Source organism: Cryptotermes secundus, unplaced genomic scaffold, assembly GCF_002891405.2.
Source record: "Cryptotermes secundus unplaced genomic scaffold, Csec_1.0 scaffold1851, whole genome shotgun sequence".
Lineage (NCBI taxonomy): Eukaryota > Metazoa > Arthropoda > Insecta > Blattodea > Kalotermitidae > Cryptotermes > Cryptotermes secundus.
The window spans coordinates 65449-81193 of NW_019735587.1; the positions used below are offsets into that span (position 1 = coordinate 65449).

Consider the following 15745-nt stretch of genomic DNA (forward strand, 5'->3'; position numbering starts at 1 on the left):
ACTTGGGGAATTACTTCAAAAACACAGTGATGCATCCACCAGCTTTCCCACTTCATTCATCATGCGGCACATGATAAAGTGTTGGAAAGTCATCGGGTAACTAACCACCTGATGTGTGTGAGTTACTAATCTAGTACTTCAGCAGTCATGTATTCCTGAAATGTGGTTCTGATAAAAAGTGATATTTGACTTTCAGAAATTGGAAGCTGTACCAGTTTGACCATCCTGAGTGTTCGGAACAACAAATTGCAAGAAGTTCCTGCCGAGTTGGGCCATCTGCCTAACATTCGCGTAATGAATTTTAGTGATAACCAACTTCGGAATTTACCAGTATCCATTTTAAATCTTACATTCTTAACGGCTCTGTGGCTCTCCAATAACCAGAGCACACCATTAACAACTCTGCAGCAAGATGTGGACAAAGTGACTGGGCAGACAGTATGCATTAATTTTATGCTGCCACAGAGTTCCCAGGAGCTCTGCTTAGCGGGTAAGAACACCCAGACCTGTGTTATCTCCCTCCACCACTCGTAACAGACAATGTACAGAGTGTCCGTAACTGGTCTCTACAATTTTAGTCTTTTATTTCTCAGAACATGTTTAAGGTACAGTTGAAATAACAGTAGAATCATGATATAACAAGAAAAGAACCCCTTGATGCTGTCAGTATATTCCCTGTCACAGGCTGTGGAGGCCCATAGAGTTGTGAGATGTCAAGACTCCCACATTTTCTAGACAGGCAGCTCATAGATGCCAATGAGGCTAGCTTCTTGCCCGGCCAACTTTTACCCCCAGGAAAATTGCTGGTACTCATTTCTGTTAAACGCTGACTTGACCTCAGGGCCATAGTGCGATTGGTAGGATTGAATCAACTGAAAAACCCAGTGACCTCATCAGGAATCAAACCTGTTACCTTCTGGCTTGTAGCATGGTGCCTCAACCACTATGCTACTACATGTCCCTGTCAAAATATCAATGTCACATAAATGAAATAAGTTTTATACAAAATGAAGGCTTTTTTTCCAGGATGTTCATGATAATGAAGGATTCCTAGCCAACCACAAATTTTTGCATGAACTGTAATTGCAGGTTTGCTTCCCAAGCTATGTATAGCAGGCAGTTCATACAGGGATTCTTGAGTCTCATCCTATGCCTGTCACTTTTGTGGGAAAGAAAATGTGATAACTATGTGTGCAAACAGATTTTTGCCACCCTGAGGCAGGCGTGCTCAGCACACAGAGCCATTGTAATTACCAACTGAAAAATGGCCGTCATTGAGGTGACATTTTATCTGTTGGGCTGAGCGAATCAACACAGTTTGTAGATCTTGAAGAATGAATAATTTCTTCAGTGGCCCCTGAGATCACCAGATCACATCCATGGGTGCCCTCTTCTGGGTGATGACACCAGTAGAACTTGAGACATGGATTTTGGTTTGGTTTTTCAGGTGGTGTTTATTTCTCAGATGTATTTTAAGTGTGCTATGAGTAATGACAGATTGAAATTGTAAAGAACCTTTATGGACAACCTGAACTATATTTATGCAAGCACAAGACAACCCTGAATATAAAATAGCAGTTTTTAAATTTTTAGAAAACCTACTTATATCAGTGTTATAACTGATCACATTTATGCCACCAAAGGTCCTACATTCTTCAGTATCCTGGAGTTAAATAAACATAATTATGTTTAATCTTTCAGTGTGGACATTTAAGTATTCTGCTCAGTGTTGTAGTGCAGTAATATTTGTTGTACATTCTTCAAATTTTTGCATTTAAATCTTTAAATCTTCATAGCTAATTATGTATATGATATGATTTTATAATTTTTTTTCACACACATCTGAAGAAATTTTAATTTTAATAGCTTGCTGCATGAATTGAACATTCTGTATATTTGTGCAGAAAGCAGCCAAATTTTAAGTGGAAATTTGTGCGATAGCTTTTGCAATTCCACTGCACCTAAAAATTGTTTCTCTTCATTTTCAGCGTTTTGAGCACATAACATTTTACTCTTCTCTGTGTCCTGGCCTTCTTTCCTGTGGCAGGAATTTTCTCTAGGAAATGACATTCAATCAGTCTCTCAAGAGGCAGGTTGGTTGCAGGATGACCATATACAGGGTGAGGGACAGCGGACCATTGTTTGTTTAGGAGACCCTGTATCAGAAAGAGCCTGGATTCTAGAGGGTCTGTTACCTTATTGTTTAATGTGGACCAGTACATTGCCATGGGATTATGAATAGCGACATTGAATAACCTTTTGAATAATTTCATGTACCATTTTGAAACTTTTTCACTCCAGCAAATAAGGCTGTAGCACCTGATGTTTGAGGTCAGTATGGAACCCTAAGTCACAGATACAGTAAGGCAATCTTATAAAAAACATACAGCTTCAAGGGTTGATAAATCTACAGACATTAAAAAAATAAAGTATGTTCTGTATGTAAAGTATGCTCCAGAATCAATTGAATATTAAAAAAAAAAAACTTTCATCACTGTTTTGTATTGGTTAACAGAAAATCGGAATGAATTGGAAGCAGATGTAAGGTGCAGTCCAAAGAATTTGGAGCGTCCACATATCCGCTTCGCAGCAGATGCTGAGTCAGAGGTGACTGGACATCTTGTGCGTGCTCCTACCCCTTATCCAAAGGAGCTGCGTGCAATGGCAAAACATGCACGCTCATTTCAACAGCAGCACACCAGAAGAGCATCCAGGGAGGTGTGTAACAGTCTTAAACTCTCTTCTTCACTTCTTCATCACTTCACATGTGCATGTTGCCCAAGAGCTACTTCAAGTGTGTGGGCAAGTGGAATTCACTTGAAGCCAGGTCCAAACTGTAGGGAGGATGGGAGAAAACATCTCAGGCAAAGTTAGCAAGTAGCCCACAGGTGCTGGCAGTCTTTAAATTCTGGATGACCCTTGTATATGCATCACAACTTTATAAAAGAGTAAACTGTTGTCCAAACTTTTGCCAGTTGTATGAGAATTCTGGATGCAGAGATAGCAGACAGCTAGAAGTTTGCTGTACCCAGTTGAACAAGAGTATTTATTGTCTTCAGATTGTTGTTATCATACCACTTACATCCCATTGTAAATTTCAGTGCATAGAAGTTGTGGTGTATTTATTTGTTTGTGCAGATAATAACCCACTGAGGGGTTTATGCCCTTTGCCAAGCATGCACATTTCCCTCCTGTGTTTCCATCAAATGGTACTCATGTTATTGAACGTTGGGTACTACTCCCACTTCGTATTCAGGAGGTCCTGGCATCAGATCCTGTATCACAGAGCACTAATCCTGGCTGGGGATTTGTGTGGCTTTCTGCACCTTCCAGGCAATGTAAGGATCTTACCTGAAGTTGGTCAACTGCAGCATCCTTCCCAATTTTATGTTTATGTACCATCCTCTCAGTCACTGGTATATAATCTGGAGTGCTGTCTTCTGGGACATAACAGCATGGAGTCTGTTGAAAGTCAACCATCGTTTCAGAGGAACATAATGCCGTCATCTTCAGGGTTGAGTAAAAAACCAGCATGAAAGCAGGTGGCAAGCGGAGCCACCTCTGCTGCATTGGAAGTAAATTGTCATGGCCTAAGCAAGGCACTTGCCTGGAGTTTTCTTGTAGAGATTGAGGAACACGATGAAAAATCTCAGTCAGGATATCTGATGCCTTGGCCAAAATGTGAACTTAGTGCCTCCTCCAATGCAAGTGTAGAGCGTCGCATCTAGACCAGCCTTTTCCATCCACAGTTTTTGGTATTTGGTTGGTTTGCATGCGCATGAATATGAGATTCGGCTGTTAACATTTTGTCTTCAAATTGCATTAGAGTGAAACAGTGAAGTGCATCTAATGCATATGTTTTTGTGTTCATTAACTGTAACTTTTTGAGTGCTTGACTGAGCTTTGGTTCATTCATTTCAGAGTGATGGTGATGTTCCGTTGTTAGATGAGATGGTGTCTCCAGGTCCGAAAGGTGTTCTGATTAAAGAGGCGAAAGTTAAAAAGCCCAGCACAGTGCCCCTTGTTAATCCTGTAGCATCTAGCAAGGTGTGTGTTACTTGTAGAATGGACAGAAGTGACTTCTGCAGTGCGACACCAGTAGACATTCAGGCTTCACAATTGCCGCTATGAGAACACACAATTCCAACTTGTTTACAGGATGTGTTCCATTTGTTGCAACGCATAATATTGCCTGATTCCAAGCTGAGTAATATTGTCACGTGCAGTGGGTAATGCGTGACGAAATGACGGGTTCTAGTTCAGATGATTGGATTTATTAGCACTTCGGTTACAACCTCTTTTAGTTACACTTAGATACAGCGCTGTCACTGAATCACACACTTTCTAGTTCACCGTTGCACACATACTAGGATTCTCTGTCTTCCACTAGTCATGGATCTCCACATAGAAACTGTCCCTTCAAATCACAGGAACTAGCACTTTAGATTGTTCCAAGTATTACACATAATTAAAATCTTCACACAGCGAACTTCCCATGGCTGTCTCTTAAACACACTCGTATACTCCCAAATACTGGAATCTGTTCTGTCTGTAACTGTCATTGTATAGGTTCTACACTGACCATACAGAAAACAGCCCATATTATTGGAACGTATTTACTGAGTGATTGCATAGCAACAGATAGCATGACATCACAACCTAGCATGGAAGGGTGTTTACAGAGCGTTGCATAGCAATGGGCTGGGTGCGGGTATGTGATGTCACTTGTGGAAATGCAAGGGTAGCAAGGGGCAGCGGCTCAGTTGCACAATCCAAGCATTCACAGAGCTGTCGCCTAGCAACATGCCAATAAAATCCGCAACTCTCCCATCGCACGCATGCCCCGAGGCCTTTGTGGCTCAGCAGTTCCTGCATAGAGCAAATACGTCACATTGCTCCCTCCTTAAGGCTCTTTGTCCCGAATAACCTTATGGTGCATCACCATTCCTTTTCTTCCGAGGCCTGTGCTTGCAATGTCTTCTTTTTCTCTGGCTCCGTATTTCTTTCCTTCCTATTGTCTGTTCTCCAACTGCTACATCTGCTCCCTCCTTAAGGCCAGCTCATCCCGAGGGGTTCACTGCTAAGGTGCCAGAAGATCCAGATGTATCACTGTCATCCAAAGTTTTCTTCCTTTCTCTCTCACCAGTGGGGGCCATAACTCCTAGATTTTTTTTGCTTTGCTTTGGAGGGTGCCGACCCCTCCACACTTTCCAGTTCATTATTCTTCATAGCCCGACAGTCAAACCAGCTACTTGCTTCCCAAACTGCAGTCCAAAAGCCTTCATGACGAACTCATTTTTCCTCTTTCAATCTTAAGATGCAGCTGCTGTCTTGTGCCCCCTACAGGTGACAGTATTGTGGCATGTAGACCCGTTGCTATATGGTGACTCTGCAAACGGCAGCCGTTGCTGAGTAATGCACACAACAATAGAACAGCTGTGTAATGGAACTTGTTTCTAAGGAACGGATCTGTTAATGTGTGTCTACAACAATAAGGTTATTGTTTAAAACTGTGTTTTCTGTTCAGTCCAAGCAAAAGGGTTATAAGGAAGACGACTGAAGCAAGACAAGACAGCTTCAAGGGAGTCACCAGACAATAATGATGTGAGCACAGAAGCTGAAGAATGTCCACTGTTAGAAGCCGTTGCCAGGGGACGGATAGTGAAGAGACTGCAGGCTGGAGAAGACTTAGCATGTACCTGATGAATTCTAAATAAGTCTTTGATTCTCATTGTTCCCTAATGATACAGTTTGAGTATAACAGTACCACTGGTATGTGTGTATGTGATTTCTGACCGTTCGGCAAGACTTACGTACCTGAACTGACATGCTACAGCTCAAAAAGAGTTGCACTACATGTCATCAGGGACTGGATGAACAGGGACCACCACAAGTAATGGACATCCATATGTGATCAAAAACATGCAAGTGGTTTCTTTCAGGGACCCACCAGACAAGAAATCCTGGTAACTGCTTTGATTAAATAGGAACCAGTTGAGACATGTGACAAGTCTGTCTACAGGACACTGTCACTTGAAAAGATGCCTGTTCACACTGTGACCAGTAAACAGTCATTTGTGAAAGGTGCCATAACGAGGATGAAGCGGCCTCACACATCCTGTGTGACTGATTTGGGACTCCATGTTGTGAAACCAAATGACTCTCATCTTGCCTCATTAAGTAGAGTACTGCATTTCTTCAAAGTGCAGAGTGAGGAGAGGTAAATTTGGAAGGGGAAAGCACAGTCAATTGCAGTCAGATGCAGTACAAGGGCTCATATAAGCAACCCCTTTGTTGTGGTCTAATCTGTTGATGAAATGTTGTAATTCCTCCTGGATGCCAATAACAGTTAGTCTCATGTCACGTATCTTGTGACCTTTTCTTTTCAACTTTCATATTTTCACGATTTAGTGGTGACTATAGATGGGTTATTTGATTGGATTTTGGATTTATTGACGTGACTTGGAACTACAAGTAATTACAGTGCCATCACTGATCTCCACACTTCACAAATCCCCGATGCAAACACTAAGTCTTCCCTAGCCCACATTGTCTTCAACAGCCGTTCCCTAGCAGTGGATATTAATAGTGGAGATTCTTCAGCTTCCCGCACTCAGGTCCTTTCTGTCTGGTGAGTATCCTGTAACTGAATTCTCTCAATTCCCCAGCTGGCCTGGGGTCCTCGTTGTCTAGTCCCTGGGTTAGACCCAACAGAAAACACCACCCACGACAGTTCCTCTCTTGTTGCTACGTGCAGTTTCTAGCAGTAGCTTGGGTATCACTGACGTGTTTACCGGCTGTTACCGAGCAACAGCTATTGTCTTATTGTTTGTTTCAAGGTCTCTGCATAGCAGAGACTTATACTTACTTGTGGAAGACAACTGAAAACTAGTGGTGACAATATTATTGATTAATGAAATTAGTATTTACAACCTATTATTCCTTATGAATTATATTATCAGAAAAATATGCAGTTGTATCCTATTTTATGTTAAATTCACACTGCAACTGGCCATGCCTGGCACCTTACGTATAGCCGATGAGACCTGCAGCTCCTCAGGGTATTTTACAGGTAGTGACAAAGTTTGTCTAGTTTCAGAGAAGCAACAAAACACTTTCCTGCAAGTGCAGTATGAATTATTTTATTTATGATTTAAACTGTTCATTGCAACAAGGCTGACCATGTGAAAGCACCAAAGGCTTAAGCTGAGAGTGCATTTGTAATTATTCTGGGTAACGAATTTGAACATGAGGTGCCAGACAGTGTGGTTTCAGGTCTTCTGAAAATGTCCTCTAAAGGACAGCTGAACTATTAATGCCCATCTCTAGTATAATAAAAGACATGGATGTCATTTTAGTGTCTGAAGCCAAAATGGTGCTCAAATTGAAATGCCTGCTTCCAGTTGGCTATAATTTTAAATTAATAAAGCAGCCCAGTAAGATTGGTTTCTCTACATGAGGACGTTCCCGTGATGCAGCAGTATGAGGCAGAGTCCCTGGACTTGTCAAGTGTCAGCCTGTATGCTCCCCTTGTAGTTAACAGAGCCCCTAGTGGAACTAATTCCATTCCCAAGTGGCTGAACTTTTCACAATTAAAACAATGATTTCATTATTTTCAGAACAAGGAGAATGAAGAAGACTCCTTGGGACAAAATGCAGGTAATTCAGAAACTGCGAGTAAGTACAAAAGCGCTAACATTTGCACCGATGAGACTTCACCTGTGTTGGCATCCGATTCTGGACCAGTCATACGAGAGGCAAAGTACGTCCGCCAGGTAACAAATATGGCTGAAGAACGTGAGAAATTTTTCCGGCAAAGAGAAGAAGTTCCAAGTATTTCCATGCCTCTTGAGAGTTCTTCAACTGTCACTGACTCACAGAGATCACCCCTTGCTATGCAGAAAACTGTGATTGAGTCCCCCAGACCCAGTATTACCACAGAACAGCCACACCAGCAGCCACAGCCACCACCTTACCACATAGCAGCTGCATACTCCAAACAAGCAGCATACTTTCAAGTAAGGTCTGCAAGTCCAGCAGCTGCTATGTCCCCACAGACACCGGTGCCTCTGGTTGCTCCTGCTAAGGAAGTATTGTCTCCTCCAGACGTATCCATATCTCCTGAACATGCAGTCAGTAATTATAAAGGTAGGTAGATGTGCTTTCCGCAGCATTCCCAGTCTTTCTTGAAATCCCATGCAAAGTGCTGGAATAGTTTCAAAAGTTAAGCCTTTGCTTCTTCCTCTCTGATCATTAGTGTGTAGTGCTTTCAATTCTGGTCTTCAAGGGCTACGTACTTAACCTTTAACGACCGAAAGTCCAGTATACCGGACGGTACCTGTGACCTCGAAGATGCCGAAAGTCCAGTATACTGGACGCAAGACATGAGCTCACTTTAGAAGTGCTGACGGTTAGACCTTGAGTTTGAAACCAAAACAAACCCACGCAAGTTCAAGTCAGAGGTCCAGTTGTTGGCTCTGAACAATAAAACCCTTCATCATGGCACTGGGTTCGATTTCGTTTACATGTAGGTAAGACTGTTTGTGACTTGGTCAGCCAAACAGAGTGGAAGCTTCTTCACAGAAAAGCTGACCCAACATTCCTCTGTGCGGGCAGATCACTGCTTCTGTAGCTCTCAAGGAAGTGTGACGTGTTTAGTGAGTGTCTGAATTATCAGCTTGTGAGTCAGTGGCGGACTGTGCTTTCAGGGTTACTTTTTTTGTTTTGTACTGAAGTCAGTGGAGTCAGGAAGTCAGTGTCAGACTGTCACAAAATTACGTTGTGAATAAAAGGCATCCTCATCACTGTGACTTTCGGTATCAGTGTATCCGAACAATCAGCAAACCCCCCCCCCAAAATGGAACGTGAGAGACGTGCACGTAATTCCAGACATCTGGATCCAGATGAGCTGCATGAAATTTGGCACACGCGCACCTGTGTGTGATGAAAAAGAAACTGTGATTTTAGGGTGTCCTTTGTCAATGAACATATATTTGGGGCTGGATTTTATTCGTCAATCGCATGAGGGGATTTATTACGGTAATTGGTGTTTCTCTGGGGAAGCCAAGATTTTTCATTGAGTCGTCTGGAACTGAACATTGACAACACTGTCCGGCCAGCCAGATAGAAACAATAACTTCCTGTTTGTTCGCTAAGCGAGAGACTGAACCAGATTGTCTACCAGCGTATGAGAAGTGAGGTCTGTGTGACCTTCACAACGCGCTGAAGCAAACTCTGCCTTTCCGCGCTCCCGCACGCAGTATCTATAGTAGCGTAAACTTACACGACGCAACGAGTTGAAACTCGTGTACAGTCTGACCAAACATTTTGGTGTATAGTGTCAATGTATTTTGGATATAACGACGTCTCAAGTTTGAAGAAAAAATTATGGGTAAGTCTTTTGGAATTTCATTACACATATAACAGAGAGTATATTTTGAATTTCATGACATAACAATCACAGTTAATTTTTATTTGTAAAAATTGCCATAGGTATATTGTAGGAAATTTCATTCTCTTTCAGGCGGTTTTTAGTTCGTATTTCTAAGCTGCATAGAACGGAAAATATGTAGTTTTTTCTGAAAGTCTACAATATTAAAAGGGCAACGTCAATTTAACTCCGGCAGCAGCGCAGTCGGGGGTTTAAATGCCGACTCTTAAAGGTTAATGAGACTGTCAACACTGTGAGGCATGAGTTACACTGGTTGATGACAAGTGCTGTCACCTATAGGTAGATGTCTGAAGCCTACTCAGTAGCAGACTTGTCATGACAAGTTGAGTGAGTGCAGTGCTGTCGTGCTTCAGCTGAAGTAGCACTCGGATAGCTGTTCATGAAAATTGGTCATCAATATGTTCAACAAAGAATCAGTATCATGGCATGTAGACCTGTTGCTAGGCAACGGCCACAAAATTAGCAACTGTACAATATCCACTGCTAAGTAGCAGCTCCACAAACAAGCATGTTTCCATGGCAACAATTGCACTGCAACAGAGGAACAGTGTTTTCTACATGGTACATACCAGGGTGTTATGAGCAGGACAAGGTAGGAGCCATAGTCAGTCAGAGGACTGCTGCAGTTCAGTGCTTGTGAACTTCTCCTGTGAGAAGCTGGTATCTGAGGCCAGGGACAGTTCGAGAACCCAGAGGAAGGGGAACATCAGCCATTGGAAGCCGCTGCCAAGCCATGGCTGGTGAAGACTGTAAGAGACTGAGTAGACCTAGTGTGTCCTGCAGTGATTTGTGAAGCGTGTAGAACAGACAGTTGGGGCGTAATCCTCACTTGTTCTGTAGTTATAAGTTGCAAGAGCTCATTCAGTCCAGATCCCAATCTGTAGTCACTCTAAGAGCGTGACAGTATGAAATTCTTGTTCAAATTTTGGGAGAACAGAATGTTTGAAATGTTATAGCAGGTGTGTGGAGAATAGGTTTTGTCGAGAACACTTAGGATGGTGTGCACTGTTTTCTGAAGGAAGGAACAGAATTGTGTTTGCCAGCCAACCAGGACATCCATCAACATAAAAGTCAGTGGAAATTGTTGGAAAGATGAGAACTCTGGCATAGATGATTGCAGATGAGTGAATACCAACAGAGAGATACTGCACGCTTGATTTTGGTGGAAGATTTTGTGATGAAGATATGTATAAGGACGGAGCACAGGAACATCACTGCAGACTGGATGCACCAAATGAGGGAAGTTTGCAGTGGATGAGGGAGAATGATGAATCATCACTGGGGACAAGACCCTGAGCCAAAGCAGTGGGAACTTCAAGGCTTAACCCACCCCAACGGAGTGCAGATGTCAAAATGAAAAGCCAAGACAGTGCTAATTGGCTTCTTTGGCTGTAGAGGGACAGTGCACCAAAGATCTGTCCCACTGGATCAAACTGTCAGCTAGAAGTTTAAAATTTTTTAGGATATGAGGCTCTCACACACCAGTGGTTATGAAGAGTTCTGTCTTCTGGGATACAATGCTATGTAGTCCTTTGAAAGTCAGCCAGTGTTTCAGAGGAACATATTACCTCCGTCTTCAGGGTTGAAGAATAAGCCTAGCAAGAGACCAGTATGAAAGCAGGTAGTTTCTTGCTTGACTTATTCTTCAGCTCTGAAGATGGAAGCTATATGTTACCCTGAAATGTCGGTTGACTTTTGATGGACCACACCATGTTATATCCCAGAAGTTTTAAAGTTTAGAGTGTCTAGGACAATGCGTTTGTTCTTTGACAAATGGGTCACGAAAACATGCCCTCACACACAGCACCTCACTTTGAGTTTTTGCCGAAAATTGTTTATGGTTCTACAGTACCACAGTTACTTACCAGATTTCTCTTTTCCCTACCAAGAAGAGTCCTCTTGAAGGTTCATATTTTGAAGCTGTGTAAAATGTGAAGAAGGTTACGGTGACCATTTTAATCTCCTTGTACAGGAGTGACTTCTGGAAGGGCTGCAGCAGCTGGAAACAGTGCTGGAGGGAACTGTAGTTCAGAATAAAATTTAAGTACAATGAGGCTTGTGAGTGCAGTCTTATTGAATTGTCACGCCTTGTATATGTGACCTAATGTTGTGCACTTCTGCTGATAAAGATTTTGCTCCCTTCAGCTTCACAGATACAAGTAGTCGTGGATTAGTGCCGATTTATGATTATTTGCTTTTAGCTGTTGAGTGTAGCAAAAACAGTAGAATATTGAGAAGTAATCCAGTCAATTTTAGGCCAGTTCTTTAGCTTTGCTCCATTGATCTTGGCACTGCGAAGTCTAGCTCTTTATGGACTGGAGCTGTGTTTGTCAGGAACAGGACTGTTTCAGCTACACATTGTACATGTGTTTTGTTGCTTCTCAAAATAAACAGCAGTTGTTTTCTGAAACCTTAATAACTGTAATTTGTAATTATACATGGGATGTTATTTAGAAGGAAGGAACTGAAATTTTAAATACTATATGAACGTCAGCTTTCAAAATGTTGATTCTCTTTCAATTAGTGAATAGCAGATCAAATTTTGATGCAGGAAACTCCATCATATGTAAGTTTGCCTTCCAAAGAGAAGTTGTTTGCCTTCAGTAAAACTTAAAACAAATTACATATTAATTTTCAGTGTAAAGGTTTCAGGTACATAAAATACAAGTGAATGCACTTTGCTCTCAGTGACTTACTCAGCACAATATGAAGTGTGGTTCATATTCGTGACTATACACCGAGCTTGAGAATCACCATATCTTTATAGATACAACTATATAGACAGTTTTTGTGGTGATCCTGCAGAAAGGGCCCCTGTACAAACAATTGTAGGAACTCGAAATGTTTCTCACATTCCATTGTGCAGTTTTGTTGCATATGTTTGGGAGGCAGAAGTGTGTGTGAATAGACAGCATAGCTTAATTGTGCTTTATTAATCATAGTGGTTCAATGTTTGTAGCTCAGAATACTACCAAATCTCTGTGTGTTCTGCACTTGTGAGCCCCTAAGCCAAATAACACTTAGGCATTGCTCATATCCTGGATCTCCACAAACGCTAAACATGTGTTTTGCTAAATGTTATTTCCAGAACCTCTCAATAGTGCACCAAAGCCCTCAGTGCTGCTCAAGTCTGTTGCTGAAAAATCATCTGAAAAAACTGATGAAGGGGACAGCTCAAGAGAGAGAGTTGAGTCTCCTGAAGAAGAGTCTGGTACACAGAAAGTTGAGGACACGCAAACAGTTAGTCACTTTGAACACCAGGAAGAAAATAAAGGAAATGATGATGTGTCCATACCAATTGGTGACATGTCTTCCAGAAGGGAGACTGGAAACAAAGTCATTACCAAGACTGAAGTTCAAGATGCACCAGTTGATGAGTCTGAGGTCCCAATACACAAAACACCCTCATTTCAGGGACACAGTGATAGCACCGAAAGCAAGGAAGCTAACATTTCAACGTTTGTGAATGCCACTCCCATTCCCAGCTCGTCCATTCCCTCCCTCACTTCTGTCCGCGCCTCGAAGGCAGTCAACACTACCGTGACAGTAGCCAGTACTTCTGCTGTTACCAGCACCACTTCCCCTGTTGCCACAGTTGCACTCACTATGACCACAGAGAACAGTGTTGCAGAAACTGAAAATAAAGTAAGTGACGCAAGGAAAGATATGTCTGGTCCCACTGTGGGGAGTCCACAAGGAGATGACGCAAAGAACACGCCTTTGAGTCCAAAGTGTCGTATTCCAGTGAGACTTGGAGATCCTGTGTGTTTAAAATCATCCACTCAAGAAGCGGATGATTTACTAAATAAACCTTCAACTTGTACCGAAGATAAACCCTCTGCAGGCGATTCTGTCTGTGCACCTGCACCTCAGCAGCCAGCGTGCAGCTCTCCAACTTCTGTGACTCCAGTATCATCGAAATATGTGATACCAAAGTCACCAACATCCGCGTCAAGAACAGGAACAAAAATTCCTTCCCTTTTACCATCCGTGTCGCATGGGCTAGCGAAGGGGAACATCACGTCACAACCTCAGAATAACGCTCCTTCCTTGGTTGAGAAAATATCCTCCCCCAATTCCAAGTTTCCATCACCTTCAGCTTCATTGAATCGTGGAAGGCCTGATGTATCAGCCAGCTCGGTTCTTGGCAATAGCTGGTCCTCTTCTGTTTCTGAAGCCGAGTCCTTGTCAGACTCTGGCTCTGGAACTAGAATTCCTCAGCCTGCATTTTATTCCACAGCTTTCAGTCTCCAGTCACCAAAGAGAGGCTCTTTCAGCTCTCAGTCCTCCAGTAGCAGCCGGCCTGGTTCCATTGCACCATTGTTAAATACATCCTTGGACTCATCAGCATCACCCATCATGAAAGAAGCAGGATATAATTACATTAACAAACCGCGCTTCTCTGCCACAGACCACAACCTCAATATCTCCTCTAAAATACCCACCGCTATGTCACCCTCTTCCTCACAACTTAGTCCACTGAGTGGCTATTCAAGTTTGGAAGGCACTGCTTTGCATGGAAACTCCAAATCAGCACTTTCAAATGAACAAAGCCCATTAGCATCCAAAATTCCCACTCTTTCATCCACTCCAACATCACCGTCATCTGCAAGGTTGGGTTCTATGTCACAAAGACTGTTTTCAGCACCTGCTGCAGAAAGCAGCCAAAGAACGAGCTTGGAGTCTCCGGGAAGGCAGGCCAAGACTTGGATGTTTGGACCACATAAGAATGCCACTGTTGTAAGTGCAAATTCAGGCTTCACGTTCTTATTATTGTAAGACAGGTGATTCGTTCCTCAACATCAGAATTAATGCCAAGTATAATCTGGGAAGTGCAATGATATCTGCTTTCCTTCAGGTGCCTCTGTGTGTATGGTGAAACTAGCGACAAATGTAACTTAGTAACTGCAGTTCAGTGATCCGTATAATTTATACTTACTGCATATGTTAAATTTGTCAGATGTGGCCTCAAAGTTTGGCACTTTCATCATGATTCTGATTGTTAAAATAAGGAATACAGAATCTGTAGATATATTTGTATTGTGTTTCCTTACAAAATCTTACATGCCTAACTCTGCTTGTCTGTTGCATTCTAAAAAGATTTGTTTCCAGTCAGTATGACTAACAGCTGCCTGAATACAGCATCTGTATAACTCTTGCTTTTATGTCTTGGTCATGAAGCCTTTGCCAGGGGCACAGGTACACTGTTATGCTGCAGCTATCATAGGTTTTACATATCAACTAACAAACTCAGTTTAAAATATCATTTAACTGTAGAATTTGTTACTCCACAACATCTCAGGACCTTAAATTAAGTTGAGGTGATGTTTGTCCCACACAATGTGGTGTGTTTGATATCAGTAATTATGAATATGAAATGGCTTTTAGTAGCATGCAGCACATTAACAGTTTCATTAAATTATGTCATATGGTTCAATAAATATGAAGGGGAAAAGAGACAGACATACCATAAAATTTTATTTTCTTATAAAGTAAGTAAATTGTGCCAAAAATTTCATCACTCCCTTTCATGTTTCTGAACGAAAACAGTGTGGATACTGAATGTTAAGACTACAGATTTGAGGTATTGTATTGTGTTAGTGGGTTTTGTGTTCAGGTTTCTATAATATGTCTTAATTTAGTGGCATTAATTAATGTAATGTCGTGAAGTACCAAGAAGAAACATGGATATGTAGCCAAGGGATTCAGTCACATGATATGAGTGTATGGATACTTTTACCATGTTCTTTACTTTCCTTGATTTTCATTGAACTGTGGGTAGTTTCACAGACACTATGAATATGCTAGGTACAATGTTGTTATAGTGTTTTTCACTAGAATTGGTGACTAGGTTGAGTTTTCTCTTTGCAAGTACATTTCACAGAACAGTTCATATTCAGTGAAAACGAGTGTTCCACAAAGCTACATTTGGCATCACTGCATGTTCTCTGTTTTTGTGCTCCCTCCTTTCTCCTTTACTTCCTTCCACATTACACGTGATTGGTATTGCAGCATGGGAATGAACATGTTACTGAGTTCCACATGCTTCTTAGCAGTTTCACTGTGATGACTGGAAGGGAAATGTAAGTTTAAGTCAAAGGAAAGGGTACAAAATTAACACTTTCATGTGACATTCATCATTGTATTGTAATTGCAGTAGTAGTTATTGTTCTTGTTTTCTATAAAAAAGAATGTAATGTTAAATAATGACACCCTGGAGTCAGGTCTCTGAAGAACTCCTAGATCCGAACTAGTCAATTTTGTTTTTCAGTGAGCTTAAAAATATAAGACTAA

At 41.8% G+C, this 15745-nt stretch overlaps 1 protein-coding gene across 4 annotated transcripts in view; it reads left to right on the forward strand.

The window, feature by feature from the left end:
- The window catches only part of LOC111869708 (protein lap1), a 37837-nt gene that overhangs the window by 18863 nt on the left and 3229 nt on the right, over positions 1-15745 (forward strand). For all 4 annotated transcript variants that reach the window (XM_023861420.2, XM_023861421.2, XM_033753536.1 and 1 more), the window contains 5 exons: positions 197-490; positions 2516-2718; positions 3922-4047; positions 7620-8148; positions 12540-14191. In XM_023861420.2, coding sequence (XP_023717188.1) covers positions 197-490; positions 2516-2718; positions 3922-4047; positions 7620-8148; positions 12540-14191 — 2804 coding nt within the window. The remainder of the gene's footprint in view (positions 1-196; positions 491-2515; positions 2719-3921; positions 4048-7619; positions 8149-12539; positions 14192-15745) is intronic.